We start from the raw sequence: 22453 nt of genomic DNA, 5'->3' as shown, positions 1-22453 counted from the left end.
CAGACCCATGCAACAGAATGAATGGCTCCAGTGGGGTGAAAATGGATTCATGGTAAAGTGGGAGAAAGTTTCCTAAGTTGTTTGTTCACTTTACATCTGCACCTGCTTAGTTAGCATGTTTCACCTTTGGGCACTCTGTCTGCTTCCTTCCACTCCAGTGCTACCTTATCTTACCCATCATTCACCTACTGTATATATGACAGGCCTACGCCTAACGGTTACCATGTTTATCTTCCACCCTGTCCTCCACCCCAGGTTCTGTTGCTGTCATGCACAGGAAGTTACTCTTCTGCTTTTGTGCTTCTGTGGTTTCTGTCTGTGTTACAGAGTGTGTCACACTCCCCTCTCCTTCCTCTCACATACAGCCCTGCATCAACAGAGGAGTTTTTCGGTCAACTAGTGTCGAGAATAGCGAGAAACATTTAGGTGGGTCTTTTCTTAGAACACAACAGGCCCTCACAAGACTTGCGAGCTTCTTCTCGAAGGTACTTATTTACAGAGAGGGACAGGTCGATGAGAGAACAGACATGAGGACGAACTACTTAATTTCATCATCTACCCTGTCTTCAGGACCAAGGCGGATTCAGTAGAGCAGAGGCTGGATGTTCCTCTCCCTGCAGGCCCAAAGACTCAGTTTGATTTAGGCCTGCGTGGTGTTGTGATTAGGAGTGATCACATTTTGTCACTCTCTTTTGGAATACACTGATTTCTCAGGAAAAAGGGTTCGAGTAAAGCTTTCCTCCTGGATTACTTGTGGAGATTAGTGATGGGGAATGCGGCTGCAGGAGGAGTGGAGCAGGAGGCGACTGAGGGCCGGGAGGCCAGGAACTCAGTTGGAGGACCCTCTGGAATGAGTGACTCCGCTCCAGCCTTACATAAGAAGCAGCCCGCTCCCCCCAAACTGCCTATGCCCTCAGAAGAGGAGCTGGAGGAGCGCTTCAATGTGGTGCTGGTGAGTGGCAAGGAGACACACATGCTTACAACACATGAAAACAGAGATTATGCCAGCTATGGTTTTGTGGTTGAGGCTATATGTACAGGCTGGGATAATTATAGAGGTACCTATGATTCAGAGGCACAGAAAAACAAACCACATATCAGCTTTAATTTAAAGTTGTTATAAGTAGAGCATGTTCTGTACCTTGTTTTAAACACTTTTATGTTCTGTGACTGATGAATGCAGCCAAAACCAATTTGCACTAAATACAGACTGTTCGTGATGCCCGCCTTTTCCCATTTGTAGTCTCACGATCTTGTAAAATTTTTAAATCCAGGCGCCCAAACTTTACAAAACATCTGCATCAAATGTGATCAAGCAAATTTTGTTCAATCGTATTTTCACAAAGGTCATCAATAGCTACTCAATTCAAAGCAGGGATATCACAATAAAAACCATGTTCTCAACAGACAGATTCACCAACGGATTTTCTTTTCTTCGCTGTTTGATTTTGAAAATGTCACACTAGGACAGAATGATAAGTGCATGCCCAGGCAGCTGGCCCCAAGGGGAAGTTGAGCAACACATTTACATGAGAGAGACCATAAGACCGGAAAGCAACTGTTTCACCATTCTTTCAACAGTCTTAGAACAAGTGTGAAAACACAAAATCTTCTGATAAGTACTTTCAGACACCATAAAGAACATAAAAAAGTATCAGGGATGCTGAAGCACTTAAATCTTTGATTATTTTTACTATTTGTAATTAAAACAAAAAAGTCAAATGTACTGAAAAAGAATTAATCTCAAGTCAAAGATCTGATTTGTGTTTAATTTGCTGGTCAAACTCATGTTAAAGAGCATAAAAAGCTCTAAAACTGAACTAAAGACAATCCAGATCATGAACTATGATGTCATGCTCACATCCTGCAGCTGCTCCATTAACATCAGCTTTTTCAAGCTCTACACTTTGTCTCAAGTTTTACACCTAAATGGGATTCATTTATCCTGTCATTAAAGCTTTGCTCTCTGATTACTGGTGAAAAAATAAAATAAAATCCATCGCATCTTTAAATTTCTATGATGCTCCACTTAAGTGTGACATCATGTGTTATGGGATGGAAAGACATTTTGTTCTCTGTATGAACTGCATGAAGTGTCCAGTAGAGCTGCAACGATAAATCGATAATTAAATGGATATTAAAACCATTCTGATATTTCATTAATCAGTTTGATTATTTTCTTAAAGAAAAAAAAGTCTAAATTCTCTATTTTCTGGTTTTCCTCAGTCCTCTCTGACAGTAAACTGAATATTTTTGGTTTGTGGACAAAATATTTGACATTTGGGGCTTTGGGAAACACTGACCGACATTTTTCACCATTTTCGGACATTTTATAGACCAAACAACCAATCAACTAATCAACAATGAAAATAATCATTAGTGCTCTGCAGATGTATAGATAACAAGCAAACAGATGCTGGAATGTTACTATTAAAATCAATGCTTTATAAGTTTAAACCAGTTTACCTGTGCAGGTAAGACAGCGAATCCACATTAAAAATAAACTATCAGTGGCAGTCAGAGTACAGAAATAAAAAAGATTATTCTATATCAACATATGGGAGTTATTTTTTCGGAATTTGTTTAAAGCTACTACAAGGAACTTTTGTTTTTTTGTTGATTCTAATGTCAAAAGTAAAACCGTTGAAATAAAAATCTCCTCCATCTCCTTTTTAGCTGGCTAATACACTACTCACTGTAACTTTGGCAGGGAAAATATAAACACGAACTCAATTTCATCTGATTTCAAGGAGAATCCGACCTGTTGCGAGGCATCAATGAAAACCAAATTGAAATAGCCGATGCTCTGGACGGTATGGTTAACTCTTGTAGGTCATATCGAGGTGTCAGCATTCAATTGACAGTTTCAGAACCAGTCGAAAACTTTTTGTAGTAGCTTTTATGAAATGTTTATTAAAGTAGGGTAGAGGAATGCATGAGTCTTTTTTTTGCCAGTGACAAGTGTAGCATTTGTTGTGGCTGAAATGAAAATATGACAAACAGGTTTTTAAAGTTTTTGGTAGTCAACACACACCCAGTTTGGAGAGTCCTTTGTACGAAAGCTAACCAATATACTGCTGCTGCTTTCAACAGCAAAACACATTTTAGCCACCTAAAAAAGGCCCATGTAAGTAACCAGTAAGTGTACACTGAATTTAGAATATTTTAAGTGCTTTACCTGACTGTCAGACAGTCTTTTCCATCATTCAACAGCAAAATATTCCTCCCACCAGACTCCTTTGACAAAAAAGCAATTTTACTTCACAGAAAATGGGAGTTGCAGGTCTGCCACTGCCTTAATCCAGTAGTTTGTGTTATTGTGTGACTTCAGTGAGTTCAAACGAACTCTTTAAAACACCAAAGTCACAAAAATATGTTTTGCTGCTGACCTCGTCCACAGCAGGAATGTTTAGCTTCCTACACCAGTAGTCCTGCTGCTTCTCCAAACTGGGGGTGTGCTGGCCGCCACCTACTGTAGGTAATAAACTACAAAAAAATCGTAACTATCCCTTTAGTTTTTATCTGGTAATGCCTTAACAATTACTTGAAAGTAGCAGTTAGAAAATGCCAACATCAAAATAAAAAAGTTTAAAAAGTTATGCAATTTTAAAGCCCCATGACAGAGTGTAGAAGTGTAGATTATATTTATAAATTATAAATAAACACTTTATTTATTTTAAAATTCACATGTGGCTATTTTACATAAGTAGTCAAAACTTCCTCTGAAGATGGAAATGTTGTGGGTAGGAGAATGAAGTGGATCTTAAGTTTTAAGTTTTATTTCTAAATGGCATATTCTGCTTACTTGGAAAATGAACAAAAGTGTCCTGTGTCATTTTGTGTCCACAACGCCCTCTCAGACACAATATGAAAAGTATGACCTCACTTCCTCTTTCAGCAGTGTACTCCCAATGGTTTGCATAGCGAAGTCTACACGGAAATGAGAGTTTTATACTCACAGTGTATTGTGTAAGTTCAGGCAAATGAACGCAGATGATTATGTGTCTTTTTCTTTTTGATACGTTTTGCACCACAAACCCACAATGAAACCCCTCCCTTGCCCCACCAAGGGTGAAGCACCGTCTCTGCAGAAGACAAACAACGGCCATCTCAGTTTTTGCTTCTCGTTTTCTCCAAGGTGTCAAAAAGAAACTACAAACCACCCCAAGACATCCTTAAGCACCCAGTGTCAACTGATATTATTAGACCTACCAGTAAATGATCAGCGTGTTTAGAGTAGACTGCAGCAATGTTGTGAAAGTGAACTATGAAAAAAGAACTAAATAAGAATGAAATCATTCACTCAGGTAGTGACTGCTTAAATTTGAACAACGGTGATTGAGAACCACTCATGCTCTAAAATTATATGCCCTGTAATAACTTTTATGTCTTTCTTCCCACTACAAAAACTCCCCAATTAGGTTCTGAATGATTCATAAGACTTAATTAGCGTTCATTAAACAATTCAGTTCCTTGGCTATTTGAAAAGGGGAATAACCTTTATATCAGGAGTCATTTCACTGCGGGCAGAGGCCGATAACTCAAAGCGAGAACTCTCCTTTTGGGCACGAATATGTCACCTCCTTAGACAGTTGAGTCAGCGTGCACCAGAGAGTTGTGAAGGTGGGGTTCTTGATCTGACTAAAATTCTCCATACAGCTAAGAGGATTGTAGACCATTATTTATAGATTGGGATGGAAATGTTTACGGAATAATCTTAATCTTGTTAGAAGGTCTATACAAGTAATTGCCAGTAATTGTTTAAAATTTCATGGAAACAAAAATATGTCCCACCTCCAAATATGTGGCTACATAATTTAACCAGTACATTACATAACATCTACATCTTAGATGACAGAGTCCCATGTTCTAATACGATTTAGCAACTCCTCGTTTCACACCTTGAACACAGAAGTTTCTGAGTTGTAACAAATGTTTACATACTGATATGAGTGAATGAATGAAAGAAGGGCAGGAGACAGAGGGCAGAGTAATGTCTGGGTTATGTTTGTATTCTTGGATTCAGATTTATCTTTTCTCTTTTTTAAAAAAAATATATTTAGCATTTATATGTTTATCCTAATGCATGAATCTATAATATATTTACTGTAATAAATCATAAAATGACCACTATATTTTCTGACAACAATGCTACAGCTGCACTGTCCTCTGTGACTGTTTGCTCATTTCACATTTATTAGAGTTAAAATTAACACTAAATGTTTGCCGACTGAGTTAGCGTCTGTTTATGAGCTGCTAGAAATCATTAATGTTTTAGAAGCAGTAGATGTTTATAATTGTTAAACTGAGCAATAGTTAATGGAGCCTGGCAGGTAGTGAGACAAGCAGCCACTTAACACAAACTTCAGAGTGCGTATTTTTGGAGCAGTGGTCCTTTGTTTTCAGGATAACTGGCTCAACTTTACATTGACAGACAACTGACAGTTATAAACAGCTGATCAACTTACAGAGTAGGACTCATCCTCCTTTGCTAAGGTCGGTTCACGATGTTGTGCACGTCTGTGCTCCTGCAGCGTTCCTGCAGCCTGCCTGAGCTTCCTTGAGTCTGGAGAGGAGGGGGTGGCAGAGAAACAACTTGCTTTAACCATAGATAGAAATATAAAATAGGATTTCAACCTATTACTATACAGTCTATAGCTATTTGGACTGTTGTGTTGATACATGCACTTGCTACATATCGCTCCTTTAATCAATTTTCTTAATTTTGAAAATGTCTCCTTTCCTTTTTTAATTTACTTATTTTTGATACTGTTCTAATCCCTATACCTTTATATAATCTGCTTTATATGTGTGAATGTGCATGAATATAATTTTATAATTCTTTAATATAAAGGAAAATGAGTATTGACACAACAGTATACTGGATGTATAATTTTCTTTGGCTCAATATATGCTCCATGTTTAAATTTTAATCACATTAATAAAAAAGTAAGGAACCGTCAAATGAATAAGACTCATTAGTAGTGAAGTGGGTTTTCAGAATTTTATGTGGCATCATTACTAAAACTGTGGTGTGAAATTTGACAGGACATCATCCCCTGCGCAAATACTCTAAGGTTAGGTCAATAATTTCTTTATTATAACTAAAAATAGTTATTTTCTGACGTACATGTTACCTAGTGACAAGCGTCAGTACATACATGTAAATACTGAGTCATCTCTGCTTCCGGCAGGTAGTTAACACCCATCCGCTTCACACGCAAAGTGCACTTGTGGTTTCATAAATTTGAATATTGTTTCAGAAAGAGGAAAGATGAAGAAAATACAACAGCTGAAACAAATTTGTGTCTTGAATGACTGAAGAGATGTTTCAGTGAATTGACCGTAAAGATTGACTGACAGGAAACTATTTTTTTTTTTACACAGAGTGACATACTTGAAGTTCATTTCATCATATTTTATTTTGAAATTATCTTTTGATCTCTGTTTCAGAGCCACATGAACTTGCCTCCAGATAAGCTGAAGCTGTTGAGTCAGTATGACAATGAAAAGAAGTGGGAACTAGTCTGTGATCAGGTAAGACAGTTACATTTTGTTTTTAAAAATACCTCATGCATGATGAATAATGAGCTAGTTTCTCAATTAACCCTCAACATACTGTATAATAGAAGTCAGGATTCAGGCAGGATTCTTGTTCCAGCACTGTCGCTAGGACAGAGTTGACACAGAGTACATAAACACCCAAAATGGATATGTGGTTAAGAGCAGAGTGCAGTGTGAAACCTTGCAGCACATCAGCCTCTGTGGTTGCAAGTGATAGAGGCGTCGGCATGGAAACAGAGGGTGGTTTGTGTGTGTTGTGTTTACTAGCACACATGCAATAATAGCTTCAGATGCTGTGCACAGCTAAATGTGTCTCCAGTCCAGTCATGTCTCAGAGCTGTTGATAAATTCTAGTCAATCCTTCATCCTCAGGAGCGTTTCCAAGTGAAGAGCCCCCCGTCCACTTACCTGACCAAGATCAAGAGCTTCTACCAGGATCAAGGAGGAGTGACCCGCAGGGTCAGTGTGAAGCAGCACATTCCTTTCATGTTTGACACATTTTTTAAATTTTCTATCTGCACATGATGTCTTAATCCTCACCTCTTGTGCTTCTTTAGCACAAGAAACGGATCCAAGATGCCACTCAGGTCCTTAAAAATTTGGAGATATCCCTTCGCACCAATCACATTGGGTGAGCGTCTTAAATTGGGGTGTTTATTTGTACATAGATTTGTTGTGCCTTTTAAAAATATATTTATATTTTTAAAGATTTTTAGTTCTCTTAGAATTTGTATCTTCATGTGTTTTTATTCTATTGTTTTACATTTTTTACCTATTTTTACTATAATTTGTTGTATTTTAACACTCTGTAGCATCATTATTTGAAACAGTGGGCTCCTCTAGGGGGGTGTGGATGACCAGGGGAGAAATACAGAGTGACACAAATTTAAATAGATATGATTTATGTGGAACAAATAAACAAAAGCTTGCTGTTGCTGTATTGGTGACTGGGTTTTTTTTTTTTTTTTTTTTTTTTTACTAAAGTTCAAGTTGTTTTTCAGTGTTGGTTTCTGAAGGAGGGGCATTCCAGAAAAAATACCAGACTGTGACAATATCTACTGTGATATTATATGATTAATTGCTTTGTTTATTTATTTTTATTTTATTTTATGTAAGGATCGCTACTGACTGCATTGTTTTTGTTATGCAGTTGTACATACATCATTTAAACATTAATTGCCAAAGACAATTCACATGCATAGATCATTGCTGGCCACTTTTTAAAAAAATATTTTATTAAAGTTGGAAAGCAGAAACACTTTAACTTAAAAGTAAAAGCATATTTTAGTGAGACCAAAAAATTCTGTACACATCAGATTCATTATTTTTTAAAAAAAGGGTTTTGAAAATCACAATAAATATCATGTCACAGACTTTTATAGTGGTATTATCCTATCTTTAGGTTTAGGTTTTGTTACATCCCTATGATTAATGGTCTGTTTGAGTTTGTTGAGCAATCAAATATTAAACTTTTTCTGAAAGTGAGTCACTGTTTCCACAAGCTACAGTGAAAGGACAATTGTTTAAGTTAAAATGTAGTGTAGCAGCAAGCTGGCTCAGTAATGGCAGTTACACAATAGCTATTTAAAGTTTGCTCTCATTAGCCACCATAAGCTGCTGGTCACATTAGTCCAAGTAAGTCTGAAACAGTAAAACCCTTAAATGAGTTGAATTATTGCTTATGAATTCAATATTTCTTTTGTGGGAGCAAGATCGTGTCATTTTTTCTTTATAAAATTGCACAGTTTGGCTTTGAGTCCAATATGAGGGCAGAATCTGTGATATTTAATTAAAAGATAGTTCTCTATCAGTATTTCATTATTCATGCTTTATTTCTTGTAGATGGGCCCAAGAGTTCCTCAATGAGCAGAACAAAGGTCTGGATGTTCTGGTGGAATATCTGTCCCATGCACAAAGTGACGCCACGTGAGTAGCAGCAGGGTGTGAAAACTCTCTAAGAAACTGATGCTGCTCTTACAAAATGACGTTATTTATCACCATGGATGTTTATTGTGTCTGAACTCCTTAGGTTTGATGTGGAGACTGTTGAAAATGGTGGCACCCTGTCAGAGAGAGGAAAACCAGCAGAGAGGTCGATGGAAGACTTGACCAAGAGCTCCAGCAGCTCCCAGTCGCATGGGATGACCCGAGCTGCTCGCGCTCTGACTGTAAGGTAAGAAGCTCCAGACAGGAAGGATTATTGTGGTACAGCATCGAGAGACAAACAGAATTTCACACCCAGCGATGCTCTATGAATTACAACCTCAATTCCAAAACTGTCCTCTGGGCTGAAGAGGAAAAGGACGCTTCCCTGCTTATTTCCAGCAAGATGGGTAATTAGAGAACAGTTGCATATACAGTCAAAAATAGAAACATGTAAGGGAGAAGTGCTGTGTACTTTAGTGCCACAGAAGTGACCAGATAACATGTTTTTTTTCTTAGAAGTGCTAAAATGTTTCATCTGTTTCCTTCTGCAAATGACCAGTTGTTTTTTTTCCACAGATTTAAGTCCAAATCTACAGTATCTTCATTAATACAAATGCTCTAGTAAATAGCGACAACCCTGATTGAGGTTTTGTCTTTAAAAAATCTGAAACAAACAGTGCAGAAAGTTGAATGTCTGTTTGATTTAATCAATATGTCTTTATCATTAATTGTACAGCACTTTGTTTTTGCTGCCTGACTTATTGAATTTCATGAATGTCTTACTGCTAGACAGTAGTTCCTCTTGAAACTGAGACATTTCAACCATGACGAATACCTATATTTTTTTTTCACACACTGATTCATTCATATCCTTTGTTCATTTGTTGAGTTTTTGTATTCTTTACTTTTCTTTCTACCTGATGCCACATTTCATCTGTGAGACGGACACAGTGGATGTCCATAACAGTGCTGGAAGTCTTGTTATAATTGGCTAAATCCTAACTGTGCTGAGTTCTGGGCCTCTGTGTCAAACCATTTGCACACACAGTAGCTTCTCTTTTCTTAAAGCAGTTATTTATGTGTCCATACCGTCTGTTATCCCTCTACAGAATAAGCTCCACTCTGCAGAACAAGATGCATAAGAAGTCCCATTCATCCCACCAGAGAGATGATGTACATGTGTGCATAATGTGCCTGCGAGCCATCATGAACTACCAGGTAGGAGCGTCAACATCTGTTTCTTTCATGTATTAACATGTATTTATAAAGGGATAGTTTAGGTACTTTAAGTGGTGTTGTATGAGGCACTTATCCATAGTCAGTATTACCTACAGTAGATGACAGTCGGCACGCCCCCAGTTTGGAGAAGCAGCAAGAATACCAGTGTAGAAAGCTAAATAATGCACTGCTTCCTGACAGGGTCGGCAGCAAAATGTGTTTTAGACACCTAAAGAAAGGTCTCCCTAAAAGGAGCCTGGTGGCTTTGGAGAGAATGATATTTGGCTTGTGTAATGACAGTTTCCCATCAGAAAGGCTGTCTGATTGCAAGGTAGAGTAGTGAAAATATTCATATATAGCATATAGTTGAAGAGGTATTACAGTGTTGACACTGACTATGGAAAAAATCCTCATATAACCCCACAAAGTCCAAACTAACCCTTTAAAGGAGAATTTTTTTCCTGTGAGTTGACATAGTCTTAAAAAAACATTTTTTTTTCAATCCAAACACACTTCTCCTGCATCTATGCCTTCCTTCTGCTCCCAGTCTGGCTTTAACCTGGTGATGACTCACCCGCGCTGCGTGAACGAGATCACGCTCAGTCTCAACAGCAAGAATCCCAGGTGAGTGGATGCGAGTGTGTGAGAGAAAGAGTTGCGTTATCTGTCCATCCATATCGGCCTCTAACCCCTCCTCCTCCGCTGATACAGGACCAAAGCCCTTGTGCTGGAGTTGCTGGCTGCCGTGTGTCTTGTCAGAGGAGGACATGACATCATTCTCTCTGCTTTTGACAACTTCAAAGAGGTGAAATTAGTTTCTTTATTTGAAATTTTACCACATTGCAATGATCTCATTGGACTTTTGACTGTTGCTCACTCAGTTAGGCCGTTGTTTCAGACTTCCCCTATTAGATTACTCATCCTCTGACACACAATCCTCCCCTCACATGCACTCTGGGCATAATTTTAGCACATGTAGAACAGTCATGCATCTGTGTGTAACTCCAAATGCAAAGACAGTCCAAGAGTAGACTACCCTATTTATGAAATGTTGGATGAGATCAGCTACTGGCAGCTCATTGTCCAAATCTGGCTCTTAAACAACCTCAATCTGACCTCTTGATCATTAATAAATATGAAAAAAAGTACAGTATTGTTATTTTATTTAAATAACCTGCTAACATTCTAAATTTCTCTGTTTTCACATTGTTAATTATAAGATCATCATTTTACTAACTGGGATAATCTGTTGTTAAGCATATTTATTTTTTTTTAAAAGCTTTAACTCAGCTTTAACTGTCACAAAAGGATTTTATTAAACATTAAACATTGTTTATTAAAACAACAAGCTACTTCTAATCTAGGATTACAAAGGTGTGTTGTTTTTTCATGTACTTTTATACATAATATTTCTTTTTGTTTGTTTCTGAAAACTAAAAAAAGTGCAAAAAAATAAAAGGCAGGATTGTTTTGCACATTTAAATTCCTAAATTTACAGGTCAAACATAGGAAATGTAAATGCTTGGCTGCTTAGCGCTTTATTTTTTAAAATCTGGTCCCTCTAATAAAGGGATTGATTAAGCCTGAGCTGCTCCATGTAATAGACATAAAATACTTTTTATGCCTCCATTGTGGTCCCAAATGCATATTCAGACAATTTCTTTTTTTTTTCTCAGGTGAGCAGAGAAAAGAACCGCTTTGAGAAGTTGATGGAGTACTTCATCAATGATGACAGCAACATTGACTTCATGGTAGGTCCACAAACGTATTAGTCACACAAGATGGCTGACTGTTAACGAATAATGGGACTTGATATTTGACTGTCATCGTGTCCGTCTCCAGGTGGCCTGTATGCAGTTCATAAACATCGTGGTCCATTCAGTGGAGAACATGAACTTCCGTGTTCATCTACAGTACGAGTTCACTCACCTTGCGTTAGACAAGTATCTAGAGGTGAGTGTGCATAAAAACCTCAGCAGTCGATGTAAACCAGTGTTTCCAGTGGTGTCTGCAGATCAATCATCAATAGGACTGGAAGAGTGACATCTGTTGTAGTTTATAATAACAGTGTGTAAACAGGCCCATAGCTAACATTGAGGACACTGGGGTCATGTCCTCGACTTTTTTTTGTTGATATTTTTACATTTTTATTTTTACTTAATTATACTTGTAGACAAGATGTTTTACACTTGAGAGTAATGAGAATTAGAACACTTGACGGGTAATTTTTGGAAGAAAAGTGAAAAGTGCAGTCATGCTACTCAATTTGTTTGAGAGTGGAAGCGACTTCACTGCAAGTGAAAAGGAGTAATTTCAAAATTTGCCTTATCTTGTGTTTGATTCTCGTCCAGTGTTCATGCTGGGGGTCCCTCGTAGCTGTCTGACCATAACTGTTCTGGTTCACTTTCACTGCTCTGATATGGTCGTCTTTGGTTGCACCAGGCGGCTGTTTTCAGCAAAATAAAAAAAAAAAAGAAAACAAACTACATGCTGAGCACCAGACAGACAGACACAATTACCGACTAGCTGGTGAACTTAGGGGAGCATTGAGCAAAGAGGCAGATATTTTCCTCAGCAGTTGGTAATAAACAGAGCTTAAAAAAAAAAAAAAAACTGAATAAAAAAAATAGATCATAGCCATTCTCTCTGTGTGTGAAACATTCAACAGTATGATATGAAATAATTGATCAATTAGTCCAGTATTTCCAAACATTTTCTGGCGTGCCCGCCTTCACAAACCAAAAAGAGTTCACGCCACCCCCCATCTGCACCCTACAATTATTATCCATCATTAACAATAACTGGGGAAGCAACTGATTAAAAAAAGGATTCATGTTGGATTTCTAGTGAAATTAAGGTCACCCCCCCCCCCCCCCCCCGCCTTCACTACACCCCCCAGTTTGGAAACCACTGAATCAATCAGTCGACAGAAAAATTTAGCAGCAACTACTTTTTTAAACTATTTTCCCTACATCATATGTACATTATTACTTTAAACATGCAATGAATTTGCATATTTAGGACTTGTCATGAGTTATGATTTATTCCAATCATATGTCATGATTCAATGTGTTTGTGCATCAGAGTCTGAAGCAAACCGAGAGCGAGAAGCTGCAGGTCCAGATCCAGGCGTACCTGGACAACGTGTTAGATGTAGGAGCCCTGCTGGAGGATGCTGAGAACAGAGGAGGGATGCTGGAGCACGTGGACGACCTGCAGGAACACAACGCACAGGTGAGCCGCAGAAAAAAAATAAATAAAGAAAACTAGATTCTCTGTGCACAAGAAGAGCCTTTGATATTGTGATGTGATGTTAAAGCAGTGTTGTTTTTGCTGCAGCTCAAAGCCCGGCTCGAGGAGATCGAGAGCGGAACTACAGAGAGAATATCTGAACTTGAGACTCAGCTCATCCAGGCCACGAAGGAGGGTGAGCTGCTCAAAGTAAGTGCTGCTCCATGGTGTGTACAGTGTTTAATAAGATTAATTAGCCAAGCAAGATGTGACATTTTCAAAGTGATTAGTTAAGAGGTCAAAAGAGTGGCAGTCCACTTAATTTTAATAATCTTACTATAAAAGTAAAGTGTAATCACCTTTAATATGAAATAAAAAGATGAGAGTATATGCACTTGTTAAATAAATCTGTAAATTACCTTGCATTTTAGCCATGTTAACACCGTTTGCTGTCATGATGGAATTGTCTAAGACTGCCATAAAACTTTATTCAGTCATTCATGGTTACAAGAGGATAAATCCTGACTTTGGCGATCCTTTGACTTTTCCTCTTGCGCCACCTTCAGTTCGACATTTTTGGCCCAGACTGAAATATCTTGACAACGATTGGATGTTTTTTTTTTCACCATCTTCAAAAATCATTCCAAACACACCTGACAACAAATCCAAACATTACATCAAAACACTAGACAAAAAACAGAATAAATAGAAATAATAAATACCTGCATATATAAAGAGAAAATCAAAAAATAAAATATAATGATAAGCATAAAAAAGAAATTAATTAATTTAATTAAATTAACTCCAAGATGGATTAATCAATATATAATACAAGTAAATCAGAAAGCCTTAACATATTTTTTATAAAGATTGAAAAAAGTTATTTATTTATATACAATTTAGCTAAAATAAAAAAAATTCTTGCCTAAAAACTGACATTCTTTGTTTTGTTTTTTTTTGTTTTGTTTTTTTTTTTGTTGTTGTTGTTGTTTGTTCTTTCTTCCCCAGAAGATTGACTGTATTAACAAGTTGTGATTTATAATGGTGATTCTCTCATTTTTTGCCCAGGGCCAACACAAAATAAAATTTTGACCTACACTTTGGATTATAACCCTCAGCCTCAGCTGTACTTTGTGGTTTGTGCTAATTAGCAGACGCTAGCATGCTAACACACTAAACATTACCTACCATTACGAGCATGCGGACATTAACATTTAGCTCAAAGCACCTCTGTGTCTGAGTAACACCTCGGAGAGCTGCTAGCACAGCTGTGGACTCAAAAGAAATATATTTTTGTTTTATCACATCTATCAACTATTCTATTAGATCTACTTTTGTCTACTTGAAAGAAAATGTTCCCATATAAAACAGCTCACAACAAGGTCTGTGGTTAACTGAAAAGAGCTAAAAGTTAGGTATTAGGCTGTAACTAATTGTTAACATGATACATCTGAGCTGTGTTGTGATAAAGTTGGGGAGGTTTAAGCCTCCCTCCCTCCATAACCCTGTTTCTTTATTTGTGTTTCTAATAGGAGAGCCTGCGAGAGTCCTGTTCCCAGGTGAGTGCATTGCAGCAGAGAGAACGGGAGCGAGAGCTGGACAGGGAGAGGGAGAAGGACAGGGAGCGTCTGAGCACCTCCGCCCCTCAGACACCTTCAGAGTTGGAGCAGAAGATCCAGGAGCTTCAGGACAAGGGGCTGATCCGACTGGGACGCAGCGCCTCTGGAGGTCTGGACATCGAGGTGGTGCCGGTCACCGTGGTCGAATACATCCAGGCCCCGCCCTCAGCCGCTCCACCCAGTACTGCGGACTCTGCTCCTCCACCATCCAACCCTCCTGCCTCTGCACCTCCACCGCCTCCTCCTCCTCCTCCTCCTCCACCTCCACCTCCAGGTCCTGGTGTTCCAAACGAGGCTCCCGCTCCTCCTCCGCCACCTCCACCTCCACCTCCACCGGGCGGTTGTGGCGGTGCGCCTCCACCTCCTCCTCCGCCTCCCCCTTGTCCCGGAGGAGGGCCGCCACCTCCTCCTCCCCCACCTGGTGTTGGACCTCCTCCTCCGCCTGGTGGTGGACCTCCACCTCCTCCTGGAGCACCAAACACTCAGTCTGGTAAGGAGGCTGACAGAAGAATTTAAAAAGTACTGAGAGCTGTCATGAGTTGGGAATGACAGTAAATATCATATTTGTTTGTTTTGTTTCCTCAGGACACAAGGGCAAGAAACCCATTCAGACCAAGTTCAGGATGCCGTTGTTAAACTGGCAGGCCTTAAACCCAAACCAGGTGACAAACACCGTCTTCAACGAACTCGATGATGAGCATATCTTAGGGGTAAGTAGATGCATCCTCCATTTTTTCCCTTGGGACTGTACAGTTTATCCTACTTGAGGTCCCAACCCACAAGGCTTTCTTGATCTTAATGGGTGTAAGGAAACTTTTTAAAAATATATATACAGCAGGTCTATCTCATTTCTGTTAAGACAATTAAATGAAAATGTTATTTATAAAGTTTAGCTTGTTACTTAAGATTAAACCTTACAAAAACTAATCAAACAGGATAAGGGCTCTGTGAAGACCTGATCATAAGCTACAGTACATTCACAGAGCCTTCACTCTCTGCTAAACAGTCTTGTCCTGCATTACAAAAGTACAGTTAAAACAACCAAGGAGCTAATAGAACAATGAGAAGAAAACACTGAAAATTGTCAAGACAAAAATACACACAACACAGACAGACAATTATGTAAAAAGTTCCTAAAAATTCCTCCCTGATGGAATATTCACAGGAAATAATATGCTCAAAATTCATCCAAGTCACTCATTTTACGCAAATTTCCTGCAGCTGTTGCATTCACTGTTTGGGTTAATCGCACAGTTTCTCAGTTGTTCTGTACTGTCATTGTTATCCAGCCCCAATTCCCAAAAAGTTAGGACATTATGAAAAACATAACCATATACAGAATGCAATGATTTGCAAAAACCTGTCGACCTGTGATCTTTGTATGATATTCAGCATAAAGACACGATATTTAATTTTCAAACTGATTATAGATGGTGAAATCTCTAAATTCCCACAGTTTTGTGTTGAGAAATGTTGTCGTTACAACATTGATTGTCTTATCTTTGCACTGTATTCAGCTGAATACAAGTCAACAAAGTGTTACACAACGTCCAAACTCTTTTGGAATTGGGGTTATAATATGAAATAAAATTAGTCAGGGGCCATCAGTTTACTCAGTGATAGAAGAGGATTCCCTTAAGGAGAAGGGTTGGGAACCACTGGTTTATGCTGTCAGAAAACTGCAGTTTGAAAATACTTTTTTCATCTTGACTGCCTCAGCTTACTCTACCTGTCTGTCATTCTGTCTACATCAGGAGTTGAACATGGACATATTTGAAGAACAGTTTAAGACCAGGGCCCAGGGTGCTTCAGCCGACCTGTCCAAGATGAAGAAGAAGTCGGTCAAGAAGGCCCCCAGTAAGACGTCCTTGATTGACGGAAACAAGGCCAAGAATCTGGCCATCACTTTACGCAAGGGGGGAATGAATCCATCTGCTATCTGCACCGCCATAGAGATGTATGTTCTTCATAGAAAATCATTTCAGAGCTGTCCTCCATACTCTCTCTCGTTCGCTAACTAGTGTGACCTTCACTGCTCTTTTGTACAGGTACGACCAGCAGGCTTTGTCCATAGACTTCCTGGAATTACTCGAACCATTCATCCCATCAGATTATGAGAAGAAACTGCTGACTAACTATGAGAAGGACGGCCGCCCGGTGGGGGATCTGACCGACGAGGACCAGTTTATGTTACGCTTTGGGAAGATCCCTCGTCTGAACCAGCGAATCAACACTCTCACATTCATGGGCAACTTCCCGGACACTGTCAAACGGCTGCAGCCGGTCAGTTTGACAAATGAATTGCAACTTGGATTTAAGGTCTTAAACAGATGTACTGATGTTGTTTTTACTTCGTCCACAGCAACTGGACTCCGTAATTGCTGCGTCGATGTCCATCAAGTCTTCAACCAAACTGAAAAAGATCTTAGAAGTAAGTAAAAGAGGATATGATTCGCTGGTGTTGCTTTCAAATGTGTGATTTTTGCATAAGTGATGTCATATGTTCTCCTCCAGATTGTTCTCGCCTTTGGTAACTATATGAACAGCAGTAAGAGGGGTTCAGCGTACGGTTTTCGGCTGCAGAGTCTCGACCTGGTAAGTAGCCTTTGTTTGTACATTTTATGATTTTATTTTAAAACAAGACTATGCAACTTAAAAGATTAAAAAAAAGATATCTGTGATATATATATACTGTAATAAATCGTAAAATAATCATGATATGTCATCAGATATTAAGGAAACAAGTTAAGTTGAAACAGTGCTACAGATCTCGTGTCCTCTGACATTTCTGTTCTGGTCTGTAACGTGTTTTTGTCTGTTTCACATTAATGTGTCAGTTTATGAGTCATAAGAAAACATTAATAAACTTGTAGGAGTAGATGTTTATAACGGTTAAATTGAGCAACCGATTGTCCAATGTTTGGATGCACAATTATTACACACTGCTCCTTTAACATTTTTCACATTAGCAAGACTGTTATCAAAAATCAAACAGGAACAGAAAACAAAAAAAAAACGAACAAGCAAGAAGTCATGGGGTGATCAGCACATCAAGCCAAAGTTGCCTAATTCAAAACAAAATGTTGCACAATAATTAGGAAAGATCTGCCTTGTCATTTTCCTCAAGTTCTCTTGGACTCGTCTAGAGTAGGTCTGTTTTAGAAAATGTAGGTGTAAATATGGACAAAAGAGGTCTGCAGTGGGACCAGACTCCTCGCTACCATTGAGATCAACGATGTCATGTCCTTGGTATTTTTCCTGGGTCCTTTTACAAACACTCAGTTTGTGACAAATTCCTGAAACAACTTTGTTGTATCATGTTAGTATAGCAAAGAAATAAGTTGGAGTAAGTTCTAACTTAATACACTGCGCTTTCTTTCTTTTTATTATTTAAAACTTGTCTATTTTAGTATATTGCATATTTATATTATGGTTGGGTTTGTGGTTCATGGTGATAACAGTCATATATCTTAATTGATCTAAGTCTTTTCCCTTTGATCTGCTTTACTTTCTACATTAAGTTTTCACTGTCATGCCATGTATAACTTTTGTTTCTTGTTTCATTGCAGTAAGAAATCGAACTGAAAAAGTGATTTCAAAATTGCCCATATTTGTGACTTAACTTGTGTTGGATTCTTGTCCAATATTCATCTATGCGTTGACACTGACATTATTTCCTAAGTGATGTTGCTCTCAAAATGCATTAAAATGCATAGATTTCTTCTCTATTTTTTAAAAGTTTCTGGTGGGGAGCATGTCCCCAGCCCACTTAAAAAATATCCTGCCTGAGTGGGACAGGTTTTCTGAAGCCAGTGTGTTTTTTCTAATGGCCTTTTTACTTGCTGCCAGAAAGATCTTTAGAGTGTAGGTGTCATCTTCACTTAGCTTGTCCAAGATAGAAGGATTTGAATGTTGCACTGATATTAAAACCCAGGGTTTTAAGATGTTTGTTGCCGCTTCCCTCCAGAAAGTCTGAATGGAGGGACAAGACCAGAAAAAATCAGCATGATCAACCGTGATTTCTCCACATTCCCTCCAGCATCGTAGCTGAGTGCCAGTTTGTTTAGACTTCTGTTTGGAAGTGATAAGAAAAGCGAATAAAGTTTTTTTCCAATTCACACATCGACTCGTAATCCGTGATATTTCCTTCTTCCTGCCCATGATACACCATATTCTGTGACCCATCAGATTCTATGACCTGAATTGGATTGTAGGGTTAGGTTGGTAAACACTATTTGGGTCACAGAATTTGATGTAATACCCACACAGCCAGGCAGTAACTGTAGCAGGGTATCTGTTAAAGGTACATCCTGTATACTGGTGTAACTCATCGCGTGTAGCCAAATAGAGCAAATCCTAGCTAAATGGCTGGCTGATGATCGATCTAGATTAATTTGCTGGTTTGCTAACTAGCTAATTTAAGATCAGGTTTCCCAGCAACATCTTTTTCAAATTTTGATTTTCTTTTTAACAAAGACAAGCCTTGCACATAGCAAATCTAAGAACAGGAGACAGGAAAGGAAAATGTTTCTCGAGGTGCTTGGCTTGCTCAACTGTCATTGGAGCACAGAGTGAAAAGGGGCGGGACTTAAGAGGGGTCAGTTTTCAAAAGTGGTCACAGTTGCTGTTGTTGTACTTAAGTTACTTGTTTTGAGTTAAGAAAACTTTAATAACCAGATCCTCTTTGTCACCATCTTTAAATTTCAGCTGTTGGAGACCAAGTCAACTGACCGCTCACAGACGCTCCTTCAATTCATCACCGGTATCATCCAGGAAAAATACGCAGACTTGGCCAATTTCCACACTGAGCTCCGCCTTGTAGACAAGGCAGCCCTCGGTATATACACACAAACAATCAGGCTGTCCAGATGTATAGCTTGTGTGCCAGCTTAAATTTGGAGTGGTACTAAACTCAGCTCTGTTTCTTTGCCAGTATCCCTGGACAGCGTCCTTCAGGATATCCGCTCATTAGAACGGGGAATGGAAATGACCAAAAAAGAATTCCTGGTGCAGGACGACAGCCCGGTGTTGAAGGAATTCATCAAAGTCAACAGCGAGCAGCTGGATTCTTTGATCAAAGACAGCAAAAGAGCACAGGTTGGCGTGCATTTCACCAAACTCTAAACAACGCCTTAGTCCATGCTTTTAAACATATATTTTATGTTGTCTGACTCGGTCTCCCTCCAGGAAGCGTACGGCTCTGTGGTGGAGTATTTTGGAGAGAACCCCAAAACCACGCAGCCTTCAATGTTTTTCCCGCTGTTTGGTCGTTTCATAAAGGCCTATAAGGTGAGGATGTGTGGTAAAATTATTTTATTTATCCATCGCAATTGTTGCAATTCATTTTAATAGTTTTCCACTCAAATAAACACAGACAGCACAGCAAGAGATTGAGAAGAAAAAGAAAATGGAGAGTGAGAGCAGTGAGGAAAAAGAGCAACCATCTCCAAACAAAGCTGGGCCACAAAAGGTAAGATAATAAAGTTTCAGTTTTCAGAAATTATACAGAAGAGAATTTCATCATAAAATGACCATGGTATGTCATCAGAGATTCTATTACAGTGCGTCAGTTGTGTTAGTGTTTGCCCTAACCCTAACCCTAATGCACTTAGCTTTACATTGACCGACAACTAACAGCTGATCAACTTAAAGTGTGGGACTCGTCGGCGCTTTTGTCAAATTACAATGTTGCACCCGTCTTGTGCTCCTGCAGTGTTCCTGCAGCCTGCCTCGGCCTTCTTGAGTCTGGGGAGGAGTGGGTGGAGACAAACAACTTAAATATATATTAAATAGGATTTCAACTTATTTAATATACAATCTGTGGCTCCAACTCACTATTTAGACTGCAGCACTCATTTTTTGGATGCACAATTTCTACATATTGCTCCTTTAATGGCTTATGTGTCATTTGAAAGGTTTCTCAGAAATACTTGATACAGCATAAACCTGCATCTGAAATAAGTTCATGACTCTCACTGGTGACACTCATAGAGAGTAAGAATTTCTAAATTTACTCTGATTATAAAATGTGTTTGTGGTTTTTGCCAGGGGCCAATGATGCCCAAGATGCCCCAGATGGACCTGATAGCGGAGCTGAAGAAGAGGCAGGTGAAACCGCAGGTGCGCGAGGGGAAGGACGGCGCCCTGGAGGACATCATCACAGGTACAGTAACGCTGTGCTTCCGGGAGGAGTCACATGGTGATATTTTAAGCATGTGTGCTGCATGTGTGATGTTCATGTGCTGTTGAAACTCACTTTTTTTTCCCTCTGCCTCAGACTTGAGGAACTCACCATACAGGCGGACAGATGGTCGACGGCCAGCACAGCGCCAGGACACTTGAGCCACTTCTGGTCCAAGACTTTTTCTTTCTAGAAATTCAACTGGAATCACACTGAAGTATACAGAGAAAAGAGCAAGCTTTAAACTGTTCTGTATATACAGTATATCAAAATATGTAATCAGCCTTATGGCAGTGTTTATTTTTGCCAACATTTTAGTGTGAATTTGTTCTGTAAATATAATTTGAGTTGAAACTATTTTTTTTAAATGTAAGTCCTTCAATTTGAATCCAAATCTTTTTTTTTTTTTTTTTACAAAAACAATATAATTATTTTATGTGGCGCCTCATGGCTTTGTATGCTCTACATTTATAGTGTTGTTGCCTACTAAGTAAAAAAAAAAAAAAACATGACTATTTTAAATAAACATATTTTTAACCATTGTGTCTGTATTTGTCTTCTCAGTAACACTTTCTATGAAGGTCATATCTATAATGCACCATAAGACATTTTATAAACTCTTTATAGTGTTTATAATCATGCATGACAACTTCTAACAAAGTTTATAAAGTGTTATAAATGGTGGACATAATGTATTATTAGTTCAGAATTCATAATGTTTTATACCTTTATGCCAAGAGTGTTACACAGCACATTATAACTATCCCATTAACCAGCTATAAAGACAGATGGAGAACTGCTGCAACACATAACAGATTATAAACTCTATGTTTCTGAAAGAGAAAATGTCTAATAATAATGTCTCACTTGTCACTAGAAGCTTTTTCCAAGGTGTCATTTCTAATCTGACAGATGCTTGTTGGTTTGACGAAGTAGCAGACCTTGTTATATTCATATGTGTTATTAAAAGGACAGGTGTTATAAGCTGCAGCCTACACCTTTTTTTTAATGTGTTTGAATTTGCAGATTTATATATAATGATCTAATTTGTATTTTCAGACTGTAAATAAATACATTTTAAAAAATTCTCTTTTAAAATTCTTCTTTATAACTTTCAAACACTGGTGTCACTTTGGCATGGAGATGAAATGAGACATGAGATGAAAACAACAGAACGGCGTAAAAGACGTAAAGGTGTACAAAGATTTGACGAGAAAAGGAAAAAGACGAACAAGCGGAACATAAGAAAGAAAGACATAACCAGTTTAAAAGCAACATAAAGATGTAAAAGGTGTAAAAGTCATAAAAAGGTAAAGATGTACCAAGGCGTAACAAGACAAAAAGGAAGTAGAAATGTAACAAGATGTAAGAAGACAAAGATGATGTAAAAGACATAACAAAATGAAACACAGTGAGACTTGACCACAGAGAAAAGATGCAGTTCAGTTAGCTTTACACAGTCAGTAGATATCAGAGCCAGTACTTTTATTTTTTTTACACAAGTATCTGTACTTGTACTACGGTATTTTTTTTTTTTAAATAAAGCTTTGACCTGATGTGTGGAGCAACATTCACAGTTTGCACCCACATTTTCTGTAACTGCAGACACTCACTTCCTGACGTACAGAAGTCATTATAAAGCAAGATCAGACGTCGCCACTGTACAAGAGAGCTGCACTTTATTGGACACACAATCACAGCAAATTATGTACAA

At 38.5% G+C, this 22453-nt stretch overlaps 1 protein-coding gene across 2 annotated transcripts; it reads left to right on the top strand.

Annotated features, from left to right (window-relative positions):
* Positions 1–332: 332 nt before the first annotated feature.
* On the top strand, positions 333–21279 carry fmnl1a (formin-like 1a). Of its 2 annotated transcripts, XM_084743821.1 has the most exons (25): positions 722–952; positions 6454–6537; positions 6937–7023; positions 7122–7195; positions 8407–8490; positions 8594–8737; positions 9600–9708; positions 10256–10332; positions 10420–10513; positions 11385–11459; positions 11551–11661; positions 12793–12942; positions 13048–13149; positions 14472–15048; positions 15144–15268; positions 16313–16515; positions 16607–16841; positions 16921–16989; positions 17073–17153; positions 19266–19395; positions 19492–19655; positions 19746–19847; positions 19933–20028; positions 20607–20721; positions 20836–21279. In XM_084743821.1, exons 1-25 carry the CDS (start codon positions 767–769, stop codon positions 20898–20900), a joined length of 3339 nt encoding a protein of 1112 aa, XP_084599947.1. In that variant the 5' UTR covers positions 722–766; the 3' UTR covers positions 20901–21279. The 2 variants fall into 2 exon arrangements, 1 of the variants encoding a protein (XP_084599947.1); XR_014772411.1 differs by lacking the exons at positions 19492–19655; positions 19746–19847; positions 19933–20028; positions 20607–20721; positions 20836–21279 and having other exon boundaries at positions 333–952; positions 7125–7195; positions 16607–16989.
* The last annotated feature ends 1174 nt before the right edge of the window (positions 21280–22453 follow it).

The sequence above is a fragment of the Lutjanus erythropterus genome, chromosome 19 (assembly GCF_056507025.1).
Source record: "Lutjanus erythropterus isolate fLutEry1 chromosome 19, fLutEry1.hap2, whole genome shotgun sequence".
In the NCBI taxonomy this organism is placed as follows: Eukaryota; Metazoa; Chordata; class Actinopteri; order Lutjaniformes; family Lutjanidae; genus Lutjanus; species Lutjanus erythropterus.
Note: the sequence above shows the minus strand (reverse complement) of the source record. Positions and strands in the feature narration are given on the sequence as shown.